The sequence below is a fragment of the Ruditapes philippinarum genome, unplaced genomic scaffold (assembly GCF_026571515.1).
Source record: "Ruditapes philippinarum isolate M1 unplaced genomic scaffold, ASM2657151v2 ctg1483_1_1_1_1, whole genome shotgun sequence".
Lineage (NCBI taxonomy): Eukaryota > Metazoa > Mollusca > Bivalvia > Venerida > Veneridae > Ruditapes > Ruditapes philippinarum.
Genome location: NW_026856964.1, coordinates 98,805 through 122,427, shown reverse-complemented (window position 1 = coordinate 122,427; position 23,623 = coordinate 98,805). Strand labels below are relative to the sequence as shown.

Here is a 23,623-nt window from a genome sequence, read left to right as displayed (position 1 = left end):
AATGTTTTAAAAGTTTCGGCTGAAGATATGCAAAGAAAGCATTGAAAGCGCTACTGATTTTACATATAGAGTTTGTTATTTCTTAAACATTATAATTTTATATATATATATATATATATATATATATATATATATATATATATATATATATATATATATATATATATATATATATATATATATATATATATATATATATATATATATATATATATATATATATATTTTTAAGCGTAATTTTTAAGAGGAAAATTGAACTTGAAGTTACATATTTTTTTAGATTAAAACTATAACTTTGGAATAATGGTTTGAGAGCATGTTAGATGCTTATTACATTGAGAATGTTTAAGCGCCAAATGTGAAATTACATAAATTTATCATAAAAATAGCAAAATGTAAACAAATTCCATACAAAATACTAAACTGACCAAATTATCAAAAGGAAACAGAAGAAAAAGATAGAGTTGCTTATCAACCAGTGATCTTTTTTTCCTTTTTTGTAGGGGGGAGGGGGGATGGTGGAATAGGACACACAATAAAGCTTTAGAGAAATAAAAATAAACCATTTCAGGAAGATGATGGGCCTTTCAAGTCTAATTATGTCTCAGAACAAATAAGTTTTGTTTCTTTAGAAAAGGCAGACATGAATGTTAAAATAATGATTTCAGAGCATGTTACCCATAGAAGGAAGAGCTGAATAAAATATATCTCATTTAAGTAACAAAATGTAAACAAAGCTGTATTTTGACTTCAATAGAAAATACTAATTTGCTAAATCAGTGTAATATATTTTATCACCAAGTGGCCCTTTGGCATAAATGATATGACCGTCATCGACTGATAAAACCTATTAAGATGACTTCAATTTCAACATGACAGCAGATCCTTTCCTATCTGATAAATAGCTGGCTCTCATAGCGATAGCGTTATTTAACGGCTCAACAATATTTCTATAATGATAATGATATGGATGCGGATGACTAAATGATATGATCATTAAAATGATACATTTTAATAATAATATTGTATACTGATAATAATGTTGATGATGATGATGATGAGGATGATGTTGATGATGATAATGTACTGATGATTATAATGCTGATGATGTTGATGATGTACTAATGGTTATGATGATAATAATATACTGATGATGATGAAGATGATGACGATGATAATGATGATGATTATGTTGTTGATGATGATGTAGATGATGTAGATGATGTGATGGTGACGATGTACTGATGATCATGATGATGATCATGTAAATGATGATGATCTTGTTTATCATGGTGTTGATGATACTAATGATGATTATGCCATAATTATTTTAATAATTATGTTGTGCTGATGATGATAATGACGTTGTTGTTGTTGATGATGATGATGATCATGGTAATGATAATGGCGATGATGATGATGATGAAGACAATACATGATGATGATGATGATGATGAAATAAAGTCCTGAAATGTTTTTGTTGTCAATAAAATAATATTTTTAAGAAATAAGTGCATATAATCTTTTTTGCTGAAGTTTTTACCTTGATTGATTTTATACTGTAAGGTTATACATTGTTGAGTACCATACTGAGTTCTATTGGACTGTAAGTCGTTTTTCATTTTCTGCTCATCGTTCATGAATTTAGCTTATTAATATCTCGATAGAATTTTTTTTACTTTAAAATTTCTATAATTTCATTAAAAGTTGTATGCTTTTAAACAACATTTCTTTGCAAAAACTAAAATGTTCTTGACTGAAGTTGTTTTGTATAGACATGTTTGTAAATCACGCATCGATATCATGAACCTTTAACCTATTTACCGATTTGTCGGGGGAAAATTAGAACGCGATTAAATTGGGAAATGTATTTTTTCTGACACCGATAGGCCAACATTGTTTTATTTAACGTTTTAAGTGAGATTTTTTTTTCAATCGGAGGGATATGTAAAAGTAAAACCAAAGTCTAGGATTTTGAGTCGTCGAAACAAAATAGAAATAAAACGCCAAAAGTGGTTTAAAATGTTTATTTTTCAACACTCAAAAAATGTTTTTTCCTGTGAAAAAAAAACAACAACAAAAAACAAAAAAAAAAAAATTAAACAAAAAATCAAAATATAAAACGTCACTTTTAAATTTCCTTTATTGATGCATTCAGCCACACAAACACAGTACGGATCGCAGCTTTACTGAAAAAGGACGACCTTTAGGTCCCTCTCTCAAGTAGACATCAGATAAGAACAAGTAAAATACTGTTAGCTGAGTGATTAGTTTTCTGACGGAAAAATAAAAAAAACTCATAAACAAGAGAAACAAACAAAAAACAAAAACTTTGAACAATTTATAATAAACAATTACAGTGCAGTATTCTTTCGAAAGATAATGATATTTATAAGAATGATATGACATGATTTTCTTAAAATAATGGTAAAGAAGGACTGAACCGTACAGCTATTATCAAACCTTGAACACAAAATTAATCAAATAATATCTGCTCAATTATTTTTCACTTCTGCGTGAATGACTTGAACAGGCTCAATAAAACCGAGCCTGCAACATTTTCAATTTGCCGTTTTGGGCTTTCTTTAGGGATTCATATTTTCTCTATTTTATCGCCACATCAACGTTGTTTGTGCCGTGTGGAGGCTGTAAAAGTCGCCCCGTCCATTCAATCAGAGATGTTATATTTCCGATCCTTAAAGATCGTTCAGCATGACATTATTGTTGTGTTTGTGGTATTTTAGTTTTGACTATTTGGCATTTTCTAGTTGGGTGGTTCCAATATTACTACTCGAATAATGTTGAATCACCCTTAGGATATGTTGCCTGCTTTTTAACGTTGTCGTTTTGACGTCTTATCTGTGATATGCAGGCTTCATAACCTCCGATCCCCTTTCAAAATTCTTTTTTATTTAGTTCCGCCAATTGTTTTCTCGTTTCGGACACAGGCTATCTATTACTTGGGGACCCTACGCCGCTTTTCATGGAATTGCACGGAAGTGTCTCATTGACGGTTCCATGACAACCGCCGTGTGAACACATCTACGGATGTTTCTTAATTCAAAATTTTTACCATTCCATGTTTAAAATAGTCGGTGTTGACGGTAGTTTGCTCTTGACAGTACCGTCCATGAACAGGCACAATCAAACCCAGCCTACAACATTTTCAAATTTGCCGTTTTGTGCTTTCTATATGGATTCATATTTTCTCTATTGAATCATATTACAAATTAACTAAATTCATCAGAGGTTCACGCTATAATCACTACTAAAAATAACACGTTCACTTAATTGATCATGACAACAATTCAAAATACAAATTAAGCATAGAAATATTCGTATGAGTTTTGATAGAAGCGTGAAATATTCCATATGTCAATCAAGATAAATTTAAACAAAAATCAAAACACAAAACGTTGAAGTTCTTTATCATGGTATTATTGTCTAAAATGCAATTGTTAACAACATCATTGACTCCTTTTCTTATTCTTCTATTTCTGACGACTTACAATTTGAATTTTCGCCGTCGACACGCATCTCCTTGTTGACAGAACACTTCATTTGTGGTACGCTACAATGGTTCTGCAATCGTATTAGTAATGATATCCAAAATCGAGAATCAGTCCTGAAAAAATCGACAGTACCGTAGTAAAAAACGTCTATCACACTTAGAGACTCTATTTTTGATGGAAACGGATAATACAGCTGGGCGGGCAAAATAAAAGATTTAAAATAGCATACTTTAATCTTGATTTTGTTTAATAAAAAATAAAGAGTGAAACATCTCATTAAAATTGCTGGCCTAATATACAAAGTATTAAATACCTTATGCAATACCTAATTGTGGAATGACATGTTCAGTTTCGTTAGCTGATTTCCACGATTCAGTTTTTCCTTCCGAGAATTTATGCGCATGATTAAAAAAACTAGGCCATTACTTGTGTCTATATTTATATTTTTTCATTTTATTTTTATTGCTTACGTCTTCTTTCTTAACTTATCTCAAATTTTAAAAAAATATGGCGATAAACAGAAAATTGATCAGATAAACACGTGTATCACCGAAAGAAATGAAGTTGTGTCAAGCCTACTTCAAAAACTTATTTAGATAACAGTATCTATCATTTGGGCAAATCGAAACAATCCCGAGCCATGTCCTTCTTTATTGAACTTTTACATTGGACTTTCCTTTTGTGGTAGCCATTCAAAGTACAATGTACGATGTTATATATTGACTGAGGTATTTCATATTTGGAAGGAAAATGCCTACCGTGAATTGCCCAGAGGTGGGAACGTCACCTGTGCTAACAAAATATTTTAAAATTGTTGCTAATACAGTCTTTATATTATACGCCCGAAAACATTCTGGCGTAGACTGTTATACAACTGGTCGTCCGTCAGTCTGTCAATTCGGACTCATACGGACTCAAGTGAGATTATGGGATGAATATCCGTATAATTTCGTACAGACTTATACTTAAAACTAAAAAGTTGGTACATGTAATTAGGACTGTTGAGATAAGAAAATAAAAGAAATCAAATAAAAAACAAATAACATGAACTTAGAGAGAACGTCCATCCGTCTTTCAGCGATATCAATACCGGTCTGTATCTTTTTAACCGGCGAACGGAAATAGAAAGTACTTGGCATGATGAGATCTTCTCCGTTTCACCTCAACGCCTTTATTTTCTGAAGAAATGAAAGGTTTATTTAAAACACACTGACATTTTCCGTAAAACCTTTATAAACAGAAATCAGAGAAAAGAAATTCAAATAAAACAACTATAACGGGAAAATTGATTTTGAAAATTAAATATATTGATATGTTTTTGAATAACTGGCTGTTTGCTTCTCTTTATTTGTTATTTCATATTGACATATTTTACTTTATCTTTTCTCTTCCTCTTTTGCGCAACCTTTAAAATTAAAGTGTGCCTTATCTACACAAATGTCACGCTTTAATATCATGATGTTCAGCAGGCTAAAATGCTTGGGAAACCACTGTCAATGTATATAGTATTGGGCTTAAGTTGGGCAATGTAAGGTCATTAATATTTTGTACATCGATTTCACCTTATGAAATGTGACTAAAGTATTAAAATGGGGTTGGTTTTCCCAACATCTTTAGCATTATTTGTATTTCTGTAAATCAACGTTCAAATTGTGCTATTTGACAAAATGGTGATTTATTGAATATAACTGACACAACTAAGAATGTTTTCTGATAAACATGACCATTCTACAGATATTTGCTGACAAAATTAAATATTGAGTTCAAATGTACTTAATACAGAATAAAAAAAAATATTTCACAGGCGACGGTTAATTTACGAATATGGCACTTGATATGTAGCGAAACTTGTTTGCTGTGTTATTAGCTATTTTTATGGACAGAAACTAAAATATGAAACTGAAATCTTTTCAAAATATTCACTGCATTCGTTCTATATACAAAACTGCATTTAAAGAATGCAATAAGCGCCGATGACCCAAGTTTTATGTACACAAAATAATCGTGTTACTTGTTACAATGAGGCTGTTTATTTTAGGAACCGACAATGTAATGTGGTTGTTTTAAGTCTTACTCTTAAGTTTCGTTCGTTCTACGTTTTTTTAAGTCAAGATTTCTTATATGTACATGATTGTTTCAGTCATTTTGCATAACATATTGAAATCGGAAATGTTGCTGTTGTCGATTAAATTAGTGGAGCGGGAAATAAGGACTCTCCTGTCAAAATAGTGCAAAATTGTGATACAAGCATGAAACTTTCCTGAAATCATCTTTAGACTATAGAGATCCCAAAAGTGAGGTGGGCCCAAAAATATCTCGGGTCATCCAAGATGGCCACCACTTTCAAAATGGCCGCCTTATGAATTTGACGTACAATATAGCGCATTAAGTGAATGTTTTGTACAGACCTTCACTTTTGAAATATACGTGGTCTAAAGATGATTTCCTGAAAGTTTCATGCTTGTATCACCATTTGCACTATTTTCTTAATTTCCAGCCCCACTAAATAATATCTCTAAGATATAAACATTTCTGAAGAAAGAAAGAAACACTTGTTCGTTTTAAATAGTGTTCATTATGATATGTTTACTTTGATGACAGTTATATTATCATGTGCCTTTATAAGCAATATTTTTGCAACATACTATAATGTTATTACACATTGTTGTGTACAATACGCAATTGAAATGTAACCATTACTATTACTTTAACATAACTGCAAATCGGCTCTTACTCGGCAGTAATTAGTGTAGCCGCTTTTTCATGAAGAAACCAGTGCTGATAGTGAAAATTGTGATTGGCATATTTTAATTAGCAAGGTCAGGTGTTTCTAAAAAGGCTGATAACACTGTAGCAATGTGAGGATACATTCAAATTTATTGCATAGATAATACACATGGAGCTCAGCTCGAAGAGACAAATGAGAACACAGTAACTTTTTGATATCCTTTTAACTCTAAGAAAAATGTTAATTAATAATTGCTGACTGTTTATATTTTCTAGAAAAAGTAAGCAAAACATTATTTTGTTTCATATGACAGGAATGAATTGCATTAACAATCCTAGGTATTGTTGAAAACTCATTGTTTTACATGCCAGATTAAGTAATTGGACCCCATCCTTGTTTGTACGTGACGCTGTGGAAAAATAATGTTATGCTTAATTAAAGAGGTTACACTTTCTATATTTTTATCTGATATCGAGTTGTAAAAGCCGATTTGCAGTTATATGGGTAAGAGTTCGATAAGACTCCCTACGGTCGTCTTAATACGAACTCTTACCCATACATAAAAACAACGTTGTATTTTGCAGAATTCTTTTCTTGGGAATCACACTTTCCTTCTTCTTTTCTTTATTATAGTCGATTTAATGCAGACATATATCAACGGAACAAACGAAAATATTGAACATGAAAATTATTTATGTTTCATAAAACAAAGCTTTTTAATAACTTATAAATCTGTGAGATATTTTTTCATCGGTTTGCTGCTCTTTAGATTGTTTATATACCGATAGAAACCGTCGCTTACTCTTACAGAATCAAGAGAACTTAAAAGCTGTTTAGATTAATCACTATGCTAATTGTATATCAAGCTGATAAATATCTAAAACTTACACATTTAATAAATTAGTCAGGAAGGGAGATCACCCATTAAATTTTATTTATTTCTTGAACTTTTCAAATCATGGCTTAGTTATAATAAGGGGAGGCATAACATCAGGAAATACAATGCTGACATTGCACAACTCAGCTTAAAACTCAGCTTAAAACTGGCGATGTAAAGGTAAGATATATTTTGATTTCGTTACAAGTATCCAACAAATTAAAACGCATTCGAAGTTTTAAAGTAGCTTTGGCTTATAAAATTGTCAATAAATGCACAATCACAAAATACCCGGATAAATATCATTTTAATCAATGAAAATTGCTCGGCATTTTACAAAAAGCTTCGGATTATTGCGTTCGGAATTAAACGCCCCCCCCCCCCCTAAATGAACATTTGGTATTTAGATTTTTGAAAAAATTAAGAAAGGATGTTGACTTTAGGACTGGGAAGAATTTAGGGCAGTCGATGATGGGTTAAAAGTTAAGCACCCGATAATTCAGTCCGTTGCGCGTAAACAGAGTGCTATTTTAGCGATGTCGATTACCGAAGATTTTAGCGCGTATTCACAAATAAATCTTGACTGTCGAGTAATGAAATTTATGCATGTCGGACTGTTTGGGCGAGAAGATTTTCGCTAAATTATTTACATCAGGTTTACCGTGAACAAAATATCTCGAATCCTAAATGGAAATTCAAAATTTTGAATCATTTGGTCTTATTCAGGCCTATATGTATAATTTCACCATGGTCCAAGGGTAACACGGTCGTTTAAGGTGTGAGATGTCTGGGGTTCAAATCCCAGTCGAGGCAACTAGTTGTTGTTTTTAAGTGTCTTTTTAGCGATTTAAACATTTTTTCTTAAATAAGGAAGTAGCCACAATATGCAGGGATAATGTGTGGCCGTTATAAAAAATGAACGTAAATGATTTTATGATGCAAGTAGAATCTCAAGTCATGCAAAGTGTATGTATTAAACTTAAACTGTTATAATAAAAGATCTAAACGCAGTCGCTGCAACTCGGTGCCCTGCAAGATGAATAATAGTATATCAAAATAAACTAATAAAGGAAAATGCATACAGATATACAGTACGATTTAGATTGTGAAGATAAGAAAATACCACAGAGCTTGCAGCCCTTTGATTTTCCAAATACTGTAAAGGAGAAAATAAATATGAAAATAGATTGAGGTATTTGTATATGTCGTTATCCAGTTCTAAGCAATACGTCGACTGTGCCAGTTCTCGAAGTGCACACAGGTGAAATAATTAGGCAGGTGGGTAAAACATTTATATAAGGAGTCATGATAATGGTCTCTGTCTTGGTAATCTGTTTATGATGTTTTTTCCTTTACTGCCTAAAAAACTTAACATACGTCAAACTTGCCAAATAAGTGTAAACATGCATATGGACGAACCAAAGCCTAATGCACACATGCAGACAGATATACTATTCCATAACTGTGTATCAGGGCCATGTATCATGTTATACTTTATTGATAAAATGACTGTCTGATTATCTCTGAAAAAGTCACTGTTACGATAAAATAAACAAGATGTAAGTATGGCAAAGATAAAACTTCTATGTATGACATAACATAATAATAGTTGTGCAAACGCATGCGCACTGACCTTTGTAATGACTGCGTGATTTTTAACCAATCTATAGTTTGCAGAACAGTCAATCGGCCTTCAGTTGCACAATGGGGATCAACGACTCAAAATCACTAAAGGTGAGATTTTGAAACCTTTTAATATTCATAATTTTATACCAAATTTAATATTTCTTTCATATCATGGTGAAAACGTGAGGCAATGTTATTCAATTCGACAGTATAATACATGTGTAGGTAAAAGCGATATTTTGATGATTTATATTTTATAAAATTTAAACAGACATTGCTCCTTATTTTTTCAATATTTGATTATATCTCATATAGAAAATTCATTGAACTAGAAATAGAATGTGTTCGTCATTAATATACATAAAACACCCATTTTTGAAAATTAAAAAGGGTGCTGTTTATGTTAATGTTAATTTGGTAAGATTTATTCCAAAAATATTCTTTTCTTCTGCTAAATGAAAACTCAATGTTCTGGATTTTGACTTTAATATGGGCGCTTCTTACTTTTTAAAGTTATTTTTAACAAATAGTCAAAAACATACAATACGTATAATACAATATTTAATTTTTTATATTTTTTACAATTTAAAATTTCATAACAATATTTTTCTAACTGTTCTGTGTTTGAAAAGATATTCGTAAGTAAAATGCATATCAGTTTTCTTACAAGGGACTTATCGTACAGTATAGTGGAACAATGACCTTTTATCTCATGTCCACAAGTTGTTAAGGATCATCTCTACTTAAAAATATTTTTACTGGTAGCTGTTCATAAAGAAATGATAAAAACAAGAATAATTTCCTATGATTTGCTTTAAATGTGGTTCCATTAAATTTTATACAACTCCTTAACATGACTTACAGATGAAACACTTGTAATTGAAAATTTATTGTGTCATTGATATAATGTTTTTAACTCCTCATCTATATCGCCTACATATATATATTTGCGTATAGAATCATATAATCCATTTGTAAAACTTTATCCCCGTCTCGCAATAACTGCAGGTATGTCTTGCACTTCTTCTCCGTTTCTAACACATGTCCTAGCACCATAGTTTGAAACATTGATTTTGATACATCTAAATTTTTCCTCAATCTATTTTACACATTCAATGATCCCTGTCAAACAAATCAACAGTCACAACCTTTTAGTATAAAAGTTTCTCGTCCTGTATTTTTTGCATAAACTTTGAAAGAACCCAGATAGATAACCGAGATGTACTGCTTCCATTTGTAGTTATGATTTCATTTCATTCTAAGATTAAATAAGGCATTACATATCAGTGTAGTCCATTCTTTATCTAACAATCAAACTTCTTGTAAATGTGTAGAGAAATGTATTTAAATTTTAAGAAACGTTTCAATATCCATAACCCAGATGAAACTTGAAATTTATTATACAGCAACAATGTTTACCTCTTAAGCAATTTCTGTAGATTTCCTTTAAATATACATACTATGTAAACGAATATGATACCTGCTCAATTGCAATTTAAGCATTTGATGTAAATATGATAAGAATGCATGTGAAACAAATGATACAAAACAATCTTGAAACTGATGCATTCATTTTTTTTTAATTAAACAGTATATTTATATCCAAAGTGTTTTCTCTTTATTAATTAAAGGAAAGAGTCGTTGACTTCAGGGGACTGCTAAGACAGTCTCGACTATATATAAGAAACGCAATTTTCTGTATTTGGAAATAATGTGGGCACATTCTGCATTATGAGATTATTTTTTACTTACATTTATGTGTTCCATTTTCACCAAAGAAAGTGATGCTTGCACAAATTAAGTCTCAGGATTGCAACGCCTGAGCGAGTTCACTTCAGGGAAAAGCAAATACAATGATTGGTATCGTTACTATTTTAAAAATATAATTTTCTGGCTTACATTTAGAAATAAAACTTTCTTAATACTTACAAAGTTGAGTTTTTCCATTAAAATTGTGAATATAACTAAGATTTGATTTGATCACGTTAAAATCACTTGGAAAATTGTATAACAATAACAATTACTGAAATTACATTATCACACTCAAGCTCGATGCAGTTCATCCGTTTGGTTAAAGAAATGCATTTACTTCACATAATATATTTGGAACTGGGTAAGATCAAACACAAAAAAATTCAACTTATTTCAACTCTCAGAAATTGGAATCTGCATAAAAAATGAACAACAATGGCAAGCTTTGTCTGTCTGTTTGTGATTATTACATTTTATTTATTTAACGCGAATAATATAGTAAACAAACATTAAATATCATAAACTGTCCGTTAATGTCATTTAAGCAAAAATATGAAGAGCTCAAATATGATGAAACAAAACTCATAGAACTAGAAGATAAATGTAACGACACTACTTCAAAAGTTTGCGAATGTGAGACAGAAATAGACGAACTCAAATCTGGTCATGAAAATCTCAAAGAAAAACAAAAGACTGATAATGATGTTAGAGTCGAACAAATTCGGAAATTGAAGGATCAAATAAAGTCACTCGAATTGAATCATCAAACCGGAAAAAGAAATCTAAAGGTAATTTATTTGTCATTACAACTGGCTAAAACCAACGATTATGAAACTCTTCATTGACGTAAAGCTTACATAATTTGTTTAAAGATAAGTATTTAAAAATTGAGTTCAAAAAAAGGGACTCATTGATGAAATTTGAATTCATTGAATATTTTTAGGATCAAAATATATTCACAGTTTACACCCAAATTAATAATTATCTTTAAATTTTGCTGATTATTTCTGATATTAAATTTCAAATCGTCTTTTAGGATCTTTCTAAAGATTATCATGAGCTCAAGAAGGAAATAGGCAGTTTTTTGGAGAAAGAAAAGGCTGACATAATTGACGACATTGCCAAGCATTAGGGTAAAATTAAGAAGCTTGAATTAGATTCTGAAGCCGGAAATAATGAGATAAAGGTTATTTACAAGTATAGTGCAACCTTTGCATTGGTCCCCTCAGTCGATCAATTACCTCTTAACAACGAAAGTTCCAGTTGTTTTCTAAGTAAGGCTCAATTATAAATCTAACCTTTCTGGAGCGATCCTTTGTATCAAACTTCTCAAATTGTCCTATCCTATAGGTGTTTATTTGCAAAGATTGCACTGTATCTATCATTAAGTACGACATGTGTTTGTTTATATCATAATTATGCATATCATTCATATCACTTATCAACATTTGAATCACTTAAACGGTAGATATTCTATATATAGAGGATATTGAATGAGTGTAGGTTTAATACTAAATTTATTGAACGAGTCGAACGAGTTGAATAAAATCATATTATGCGAGCCTCTCGCGAGCATAATATTGTTTTATTCAACGAGTTCAATAAATTTAGTATTGAATCTGCACGAATATAACAATTATAACTTATTAAAAAGAGAAACGCTTTAGAGTCAAAACGAGTCATTTTTCATTGACACGCCTATAGTGTTACGCTTACATTAGCGCGCTTTAACGCTAGGTTTATATATAGAGCAAATGACGTCACGTCAAAGTGTTATTACACTAGTGTAATATCGTTTTTGTATTTTATGATCGCAGATCAGGAAATACAATGCTGACATTCAATCTTTGGCACAGAATTTCACGACAAACCTAACAACAAGTAGTTCTCAAAACAGCTTAAAACTACCGATGTAAAAAGAAATATTTTTATTTTGTTACAAGTGTCCTACAAATTCAAAGTTTAAAAGTAGCGTTGGCTTATAAAATTGTCAATAAATGCACAACCACAAATTACGCTGATGAATATCATTTTTATCAATGAAAATGCTATTTTTAGCGATGTCGATTACCGAATAATTCAGAGCGTAGTACACAAATAAATCTGACTGTCGAGTAGTGGAATATATACTTGTCGGACTGTTTTGACATCAACATATATCTACATCAATGTTAAACAATAGATTTATCGTGAACAAAATACCTCGAACTTAATAAGGATTTCAAACCCGAAATGGAAATTCTAAATTTAGAATTATTTAATTTTATTCAGTCTTATATAACTTCCCCGTGGTGCAGGTTTTACGCGCTGATTTAGGGAGTTAGAGGTCTGTGGTTTAAATCCCAGTCGAGGCAACTATATCTTTTTAAGTGTCTTTTTTAAGGAAGTAGCCATAAAGTGTGGCTGTCATAAAACTGGAACTCAGCGAGTCGGATGTGTCGCCTTGTGAACAATATAGTTTAGGAGAAATGGCCAGGCAGAAAATGAAATATGAAAATTAACAAAGGGCAATAACTCATCCTATGAAGTTTAAAGACCATAGTTTTTATACTTTAGGAGAAATGGCCTGGACAAAAATAGAGTATGAAAATTAACAAAGGGCAATAACTCAAAAAATAAGAAATGCAGAGTACCGGTTCTTGTGCACTGCACTTCTTTTCATCCTATGAAGTTTAATGTCCATAGCTTTTACACTTTAGGAGAAATGGCCTGGACAAAAATTTAGTATGAAATTAACAAAGAGCAATAACTAAAAAAAATAAGAAAAGCAGAGTACCGGTTCTTGTGCACTGCACTTTTTCTTAATAAATCTATCATCCTATGATGTTTAAAGTCTATAGCTTTTATACTTAAGGAAAATGGCCCGGACAAAAATAAGGTATGAAAATTAACGAAGGGCAATAACTCAAAAAATAAGAAATGAGGAGTACTGGTTCTTGTACACTGCACTTATTCTTAATGAGCTCTATCATCTTATGAAGTTTAAAGACCATGACTTTTATACTTTAGGAGAAATGGCCTGGACAAAAATAAAGTATGAAAATTAACAAAGGGCAATAACTGAAAAATAAGAAATGTAGAGTACCGGTTCTTGTGCACTGCACGTCTTCTTAATGAGATCTATCATCCTATGAAGTTTCATGTTCATAGCTTTTATACTTGAGGAGAAATGGCCCGGACAAAAATAAAGTATGAAAATGAACAAAGGGCAATAACTCAAAAAATAAGAAATACAGAGTACCAGTACTTGTGCACTGCACTTTTTGTCATTAAAAGAAGCATGGATACCAAGTTTATGGTCGATCCTACTTATAATGACTGACTTATGCTCCGGACAATCTTAAGGGGACACAGACGCCAACAACGAGACCGACACAGCCGACAAAAGTAACCCCTATATGTCGCCTTTTTCAAGGCAACACAAACATGAACATAAATTATTTTTTGATGCAATTCTAGTCATACAAATTCCGTATGTACTAAACTCAAACTGTTATAGTAAAAAATCTCAACGCAGTGCCCTGTAAGATGAATTATATACAAAAATAAACTTATACAGGAAAATACATACAGATTTACAGTACGATTTAGATTGCAAAGATCAGAAAATACCAGAGTTTGAAGCCCTTTGATTATTATATGGCTTTATTACACACCCTGCCGCGGTTTATGTGATAAATATATCTATGTCCATTTAGTACATTTCTTGAAACAGAATGGATTATTGATTTTATACAACGGTGCTTTGTAAAGCCTTTTTATTACTTAATATAAAGCAAACAGTGAACATACCTAAGGTTTGCTATGATGTTATATCATACTAGCCTATAGAGCCAAGGACATACGATTTTGTCCAAATATGAAACTAACACCAGAACAAGTACATATTCTCTCCTTTACAAAAATCTACCTAAATAGATATTTGAGATGTACTGCTTCTATTTGTTTATATGATTTGATTTCAATCTAAGATTTAAATAATCATTGTATATATTGTAGTCCAATCTTTATTAAGATGATTAAAAAAAATAAACAATCAAACGACGCGAACATGTGTAGCGAAATGTATTTAAATTTCAAGGAATGTTACTGTATTCATAATCGAGATGAAACTTGAAATTAGTAATACAGCAACAATGTTTACTTCATCGGCATCAAATTTCTATTGTATATATTCTTATTTGATTGATCTTTCAATTATGAAAACTTTGTAGAACTCATAAAATATACATACTGTGTTAACGAATGATTTTATGATACCTAACCAATAGCAATTTAAGTATTTGATGTGAATAAAACAAGAATGCCTCTGAAACAAATGATACAAAATAAACGTTATATCAGTGCATTCAAAATTCTTAATTCATATCCTAGGTGTTTTCTTTTTGTTGACTTCAGGGGAATGCTCAGACAGTCTTGACTAATTATAAGAAACTCAAACTTTTGTATTTTGGATATAATATGGACACATTCTGCATTATGAAATTATATTTTACTTACATTTAATATGTGTTCCATTTTCACCAAAATTATTGCAAGTGATGCTTTCACAAGTTAAGTCTCAGGATTGCAACGCCAGATCAAGTTCACTTTAAGGAAAATCAAAAACCATGAATGGTATCTTAACTTTTTTTAAAAGATAATTTCTGGCTAACATTTAGACAAAATATACATTTTGAAATATGTTATTGTTTCAGCCAAGTTGATTTTTTTTATATTAAAGTTTTAAATATATCTCAGATTTGATTGGATCAAGTTAAAATAACTTGGAAATCTTAGATTAATTACAAGTACTATAATTATATTATCAGACTCAACCTCGATACAATTCATCCATTTGGGTAAAGGAATGTATTTATTTCACAGAAGATATTTGGAATTGGGTAAGATCAAACACAACACATACAAATATTAAATATCATTACATGTCCTTAAACATCATTATAGAAACATTATGAAGAGCTCAAAAAGGATATAGAAAACCTCAAAACGGATTATAAAAACGACATAAGCAGTCTCAAAGAAAATGGAGACACAAGAAATGCTCGTAGAGTCAGAAAAATTAAGGAGTTGGAGGAGAAAATAACGTCACTCGAACGGGATTATCACGCCGGGGGGGAAAAACTAGAGGTAATTTATTTGGCATTGCAAATGGCTAAACCCAACGATTATGAAACTCCTTATTAACTTACAGATTATAGATAAATATACAAAGATTGAGTTCAAGAAAGGACAGTCACTGATAAAATTTGAATTCACTGAATTAGTTTAAGGTCAAAATCTATTGACTGTGTATAACCTATCTAATTATTGTCTTTAACATTTGCTGATAATTACTAATATAAAATTTTCAAATAAATCATCTATGGTCGTCTTATAGGATCTTTCTAAAGATTATTATGAGCTTAAAAGTACAATAAACACATTTATGGAAGAAGAAAAGACGAGGCATACTGCCAAAACTGACAAAATTGTCAAGCATGCGGATCAAATAAAGAACCTTATATCAGATTCTGAAGCCGGAAAAAAAGAGATAAAGGTAATTAACTAGTACATTGCAACCCCCTCTGTAGATCAATTACTTCTCTACAACGAAAGTTCCAGTTGTTTTTTTAGTAAAGCTTAGTACATGTAACTAATTTGACCTTTTTGGAGCGATACTTTGTATCAACTTCACAACTTTTCGTCTCCTATGTGTGTTTATTTGCACAGGTTGCATTTAGTAATTTACTTGGAACAGAATGCATTATCATATTATGTTTATAATGAGTTTTTGCAGCAGTGCTTGTTGGTAACATTTTTATATCAAATCATTGTAAAGCCCTGTCATAACTGAATATAAAGCAAATAGTTAACATACCTAAGATACGTTATGATGATAGATCATACTAGCCCACCAAATATTTAAGCAGTTTATTGATTTACAATCTGCCACTGTTTTACTAATGAGTCTAATTTCTAATTCAATAAATCATTGAGAAAATTTAAGCCACTAAATAAAGAATATCTTTTAACGCTTTAAAAAGAGGGCGTCGGCGGCCGAGTGGTTAAGGTCGTTGACTTCAAACCACTTGCCCCTCACCGTTGTGGGTTCGGATCCCGATAGGACTTTGGATCGTTTCATGTGAGGAAACTATCCATCTAGCTTACGGAACGTCGGTGGTTCTACTAAGGTGCCCGTTCGTGTCTGAAATAATGCATGGATGGGCACATGAGGTCTTCCTCCACCCTAGGAAAGCTGGAACGTCCTATACTGTGTCGGTGTGTCGTTAAACCAAATCAAGAAACAAACAAACAATCTAGAAAGAAGTATGAAGATTTTAGATATGGCAACATATTTTTTCAAGACTGTCAGCATAATTGTTTCTTTAAATTATTTGTGTTTATTAATTCTTTAAAAATATAAATAATGATTCATCTTGCGGAGAAAGGGGTAATTGGGTTAGAGCGAATGATATTATCGTGAGCTCTCCAGACGCATTGAGGCCAGCGACACAATTTGCAGTCATTTTTTTTCTAGTTTGAGTTTGAACATGAGTCACACCGGATCATATGTGCACATTTGAAACCGGCCATTATTAAATGAACGTCATAATATCATGACTGAACTCAATATGTTTACTCGAGACTCAAACTAAAATACTTTAAAAAGGTTTATTGTGCCTTCCGAAATAGATATAGATGAAATAAAACTTCATTTTAGTTTTTCTTTCCTTAAGTTAGAATAAACTTAATATTAATACTAAAACAGTTCTGAGATAAATACGTAAATAACTAAATAACTGGTAATATGTTTAATGCTAAATTTGATTCATTTGGTTCGAATACAACATTACTTTTGTTTTCCTTGATTAACACTTTATAAGGATCTTAAAAAATACATTACATATACATTTCATTTAAAACAGACCCTTTTTGAAATGATTGAAAAGCAAAATAAGCAGATAGTTGAAATCAAAACAGTTCAACGAGAGAGCAGGTTAAGAGAAAACGCCGCCGACGAATGCAATGACCTATGGAAGAGGAGAATGGAAGGGCTGCTAACATATCAAATACAAAGAGGAATAGCTTTAGAACACCAATGCACCAACGTTGCAGGAGAACAAAAAAGGGAAATAGAAATATGCAGAAATAGAATAAAAGCATGTGAGATTCAAACAGAAGGCCTTGTAAAGACAGCAAAAGACCTTGCAAAAACAGCAACAGAAACTACGGACGGTCTGAGATATATCAGCGATATGATTTTGTAATGAGAAATTTATTAACTTTCGGTTAACAATAACAATAAAACATACATTTTTACTGAATAAAGTGCAATTTTAAGCCATTTCTTACCATATTCTTTTGTGCGAATTAATCATCTTGACAAAAGTGATTACTTTTTCTTATACGTACACCATTTAATATAAAGATTTATAACAAAGATATGAATATTTTTTTTAACTCAGTATGATACACTTTTTAACAAATGTACCCTTATTCAAATAAAAACCTAATAACTATCATGATTTTATTATAAAACAGGAACCTGGTACATACACAAGAGACCGCTCCCCAAAACAACAGAGCCTGTAAGTGTTTTTGTCTTCTGCTTTTAATTTCTATCACAGAAAACATAACTGGTTCTTCAACACTTACAAATGAAAATGTAAATTAAAAGTCGATAATATATCTATATTATATGAATACTGTACACATTATCTTAATTCTGCTGCAAAGACGTATGATTTACTGCGGAATGACACGATAATTTTGGGACTCGTCAATAAAAACACCAGTACATAAAAACATTCACATCAATTAGCTTTACACTTAATGACCAATTTTAAGTTTCTGGCTTTGTTGTAATGATATATCTTTTAATTTTCTTCAAATGGAAAGACAATGTTTTCTTATCTCCGTATACAAATAATGGACTGTGCAACTGTCTGTAGTATAAAGATAATTAATATTGTGGAACCAGGCTAAAATTAAATCATACGTAAACGCCTTTTCTCCACCTTTTCTTCGCATTTGGTCAAAACGCATCGTGTAAGAGCTGTTGCATTGCACTGTCATAAACATCTGAATTGTTCAATCCATTTTATTTGTTGACTTCAAGAAAGTAGGAAACAAGTTCGTTTTGAAGAAATTTATCTTTAGTTCTTTATAGTGAGATGATTTGTATGGTGATGTGCGGACATATTTCTGCTTTCAAAAACTTATAAACAACCACCTTATATATAGTAAAGCGAGCTCAAACGTGTGCTGTTTGATTTTGGTTAGATTTGGTAACGGGTCTGATGCCTTTAATGTCTTATATACTACGTTTATGCTCAAATTGATTTTTTTTGTTGGTTAAGGCATTATGATGAATCATTACGAGCAAAACTGTCTTAATATGCATGGAAGCACATCCGGCCTGTTTCTGTATAAAACGAGTACTACTAGTAAGAACTTAGTGGAATTTTAGTGCCATTACGCTTCCCCATTTAATTACAACATCTGCGCAAATCTAAATATACATTCGTCTGGGTAGAATTATCTTTGCTCTTCTAAAGGTATGCAGTACACAGCTGACCATTCCTTCGCGTGATTAAAACCTCGCTTTTTAAATATCATATCAATCTATTATTATAAGCATTCACATTTTAGTGCTGATGAACCAGAATGAAGATGTTGATGCGCCCTGGAGAGCTACAAGCAGGTGGGCAAACGCAAGAACAAACGCCAACATAAATGCATTCAACTAAAATGATGAATATATGACTTACTCCTGTTTGAAACTGTTTTCAAGTTTGTTGTAACATTTGCTTGAATTTAACAATACTTGTGAGTGTGTTGATATCCTGTTTTAAAAATCATATTTATCCATTCCAAGCCCTATGCTTCTAAATAAGGTATTTGTTTAATGCATGTACACTTAACAACTTTGCTAACGCAACCAGTAGCATTTTCGTAGTAACATTTTATTCTCAGTTTCGGGCGCCCAGTTAAGTGTAACCCCATTTATTTTCCCCTTCATTGGCATGATAGGGGTCGAGGAGCCCTCACAATAACCATACAAGTAGATTCTATATATTTGATTTCTTACAAAATAAGAAGCAGTACAGATAATGTGATAAATACAAGAATTCGCAAAGGTATCATTTACTTGTCCGAAAAACGAAAAGTGACAAGGTTGAAAAGCGAGTTAACTCTTTATGAATTAATTTGAATTGAAGTATAATGGTTTCTTGCGAAAACGAATTTCAGAGTTACAAGAAAGAAGTATCTCTTTTACATCGGATAGAGACTTTGGCTTAAACTTCGCTTTAAAACGACACCAATTTTGTAATAACTTTAAAACTACCGAAAGGAACAGAAAACAATTTTCCTAAAATACAAATTAATACTTGTGCCGTTGTTTAATATAAAATCTACAATACAATAAGTCTAAAAATAACATATTTAATGATAATCCTATGAAACCCCGTTTTCCAAAGTCGAAAATTTAGTCAACTATTCAGTACTCAATATTATAAACTGTATTCTTGCAAATTTATAATAAATTAAATTTCATTTTATATTATCGCCATTTTCATTATCTTTTAATGATTTAATATTCTATAGTTATTACACCCCCTCCCCCTCAAAAAAGCAATAATTGAGCTTGAAAAAAGCTTTAAGGTAGAACGCGACACTTTGCGAACTTTCGAGTAGCGTCTTGAAAATTGGCATGCAAATAATTGACCATATTTCTGATTGGATTTCGTTGATTTTATTTCAATAGTTTCAGCCAATTTTTGTACACATGACGTCAAAGTTGACCATCAAAGCCCGTTTTTGAACACGACGTCGTTGCGTATCCTTGGCAACTGTTACGGGTATTTCAACGCCATTGGCGGACAAAATATCTTAAATCCTACAGCATTCGACGGAAATTATTTTTTCCTTGAAGCAGATATAAAATTTATTGTTTTACGCCGAAAATTGTTTGAGTAATGGAAAGAAAATTGTCAATTTTGTGTAAAATTTGACGTTCAGTTTAGCCGCAATTTTCGGCTGTAAAGTGGCTTATTAAAAAAAAACTGAAATAAATTTTTGATTTCTTTCTTTAAACGTCCTTTAAAATGTATACTTAGTCAAAATAACTAAAAAAATTAGGGGGTCACCGACTCAATTTTTTCGGTACACGTGATTTTATTTCCCCCAACCCTTTGGATAAAAGTCACGCTGTCACGGGGCGTTTGGTTTTTTGATGTTATTAAAACGATCGCCCTGTGTCAAAATCCCGCTTTTTACGGCATTTTACGCTATCATGACCACTGCGGAAAATATATGGATACAATAAAGGGTACGAAATTCCGTATATTATAGATAGCCAGGTAAAAATAAGTGAAATTTGATGTACGGGACCGTATATCATGCAATACGTATATGACTAATATACCGTGATCCGTACACTCGTAATATGCGGGAACTTTGAATGAAGTTCGTATTTACTAAAATACATATTTTTTTAATTACACGATCAGATATAACCAAAATATGTTGTTTTTTTTATTCTTGTAAATACAGATTTTGTATATAAAACAGTGAATAAAGATGTACTTCAGAATTACCCACTTTCTACAAGAGGAAAGAAATAATAGTCTGATCTGACATTTGTCAGAATAACATTAAATAGTAAAACTTTGAGTAAAATGTAATATTTCTCGGTTTTATTTACATGTCAGTTGCATACTGATTAAATAGTTAGTGAAACATCGACAGATCCTCTACAGTGCCCGTAGCATGTACAGACAAAAAAATGACAATATATATTGAAATATCTTTATTTTGTATAAAGATTTACAACGCAACACTCCTTTGTGCAGTATCTAGCTCAGGGCCGCCGGTTCGCTAAAATCCGCAGACGTGTATTTACAGCGTTTCATTATATTTCATGTTTAAAATACTGTTTCTAAATTTTCCTGTTCAAAATAAATTCTACCATAAATTTGGCTATACAGTGAATAATGAATGTTTGCAAAGGCCGATTTGATAGTAATGTTTTTAATACAGCGTTTATGGTGAATCCTCAATTAATCGTTATTTCTAACATTATGATATTCTAAAATGATAAGCAAAACGAGAAAATATGTATTACAGATACTTGTAGAATCGAACGTGCTATATCTGTAATCCAACACCCACTGAGCTAACGTTTCAAGCATGACTGTTTGCTTCACGCTAATATAATTGACTAACCGTATATTTTAATTTGTCAATATTTCGCCAATTCTGTCAAATTGTTGCAATAGTTTTTGATTACAAGTGAAATTCAAATTCTGGTTTTTAATAGGTGAAATAAAATACATATCACTCACAGTATATCACTCATAGTGTGGGTAATGCAAAATGTACAGATTTGCAGAATTTCTTGTAGACTACGTATTAATTTATGATTGAATTTCCATAAAATTTTAAATTTACATAAAAATATATAGTTGCTTTTTGTTCCTTAAGGCATATTGGTCGATTCAAGTTTATTAATCTTATTGTATTACAATATCAAAAAGGAACACCGCAAATGATTACTCTCAGCAGTATTTATTTTTGTTTGCGCAGCGTACGCGTTGCCGTTGAACGCCTGGCGTCATTTATGATATTTGTCATGTGCTATATCTTTTTGTATCATCCAAAGATTGTGATAACAATTATAACGATTTACCTTTTTATTATACGTACTGATATTTAATAATTCTTATCATTCCAAAGACTTTTTTCAAGATTCGGGGCCATGATTTTCGTTTTATTAGTAATTGCATTTATCCGATAGCTTTTGCGACTTTGTAAAGTGGAGGTTGCATCAAATAAAAAACAAAATCTTCAAATAACAGAGACGTCTGTTGTTTGTTTTCCACCAACAACTGTCTTATATATTTCTTTAGCTTCACTGAAAATTTCAAGCAATTATTCTGAATAGTTTGTTTGAAATATTCCGAAAAGTCTACTTGAAGCGTTTAAAAGTTGTTATATGTATGTGCATGTTTATTTTGCAGTGTCTTCAAGTAGGATTCTGTACATTTTTCTGATGAATTAGTACATTATAAGATTTCTTTCTCCTTTTTTAAGTTGTGTTTATACTAAGAATTGTAAGACGAATAATGTGTTAATAAAGATAAATAGAGAAAAACAGAACACCTTAAGAAATCACAATATGGCAAAATACGTTATTGCAAGCTACCGTCCGAGCCCCTGGTACCGGCTAAAGCAGAATTCATCATGTAACATGAACTGATAAAATTTTGAATTTTGAAACATCCGAAGATGAGTTCAATTTTGCGGTTATCATGGGACCTAGAATGTGACACGTAAGTGCCATTCCATGAAATTCGGTATATGGTCATCAAGTGAAGAAATGCATGTGCCCTAATCGAGAGAATAATGGGCGAAACTAAATAAATTTTACTTTTGAAAGGGTATCAGAGTTTATGATGTTTGCATATCAAAGATAAGACTGTGATTTGTTCTGCTTTTTATTTTGTAATTTTTATACAGTACTATTTGTTTAGTTGTATAATTCAAAATGTCATACATCGGCAATATCACTTGTTCACTTTGTTACTAACACCAAGATTCATTTGCAAATAAGAAATATATTCAGAACAATGATAAAATAACACGTGGTATGGTGTACTGTCGTGTGCATTTTGAATTTCGCTAGTAATACGCCGTAAAATCGCATTTCAATTTGCCAAAATCTAAAATATGCTTAATTACTTCTTCTCGCTTGATACTTTCTTATGATTATGGTAAATGGAAGCAAATAAAAATCCGTATAAGCTATAAATAGTCTTGACTTATTTATTTTCTGAAAAACGATAATATTTATCAGTTCTTTTACATAGTGTTATAATCTTTGCATTACAACTATAATCGAAACTGAAATGAGAAAGATTTTAAACAATTAGCAAATAAGAGTAAAATACATATTATTCCTTGAAAAGATAGAAAGTACGGTGTGTGCAGACCGTATGAATCAGGTATTGATACAACGAAGGAAAACATACACTGTTGTACCTGCTTATGACCTACCACCGTAGGAAACATGTGTTTATCTTTATTTAAGTATCATCAATATACAAGTAGAGATTTTGATGCTAAATCATCAAGTCGCCGGAT

The 23,623-nt window shown here is 31.4% G+C and overlaps 1 protein-coding gene across 1 annotated transcript; it reads left to right on the top strand.

The window, feature by feature from the left end:
* Positions 1 to 15,435: 15,435 nt before the first annotated feature.
* On the top strand, positions 15,436 to 23,285 carry LOC132748282 (uncharacterized). Its single transcript, XM_060737851.1, has 5 exons — positions 15,436 to 15,625; positions 15,876 to 16,034; positions 17,404 to 17,741; positions 18,020 to 18,066; positions 19,130 to 23,285. Exons 2-5 carry the CDS (start codon positions 15,924 to 15,926, stop codon positions 19,225 to 19,227), a joined length of 594 nt encoding a protein of 197 aa, XP_060593834.1. The 5' UTR covers positions 15,436 to 15,625; positions 15,876 to 15,923; the 3' UTR covers positions 19,228 to 23,285.
* The last annotated feature ends 338 nt before the right edge of the window (positions 23,286 to 23,623 follow it).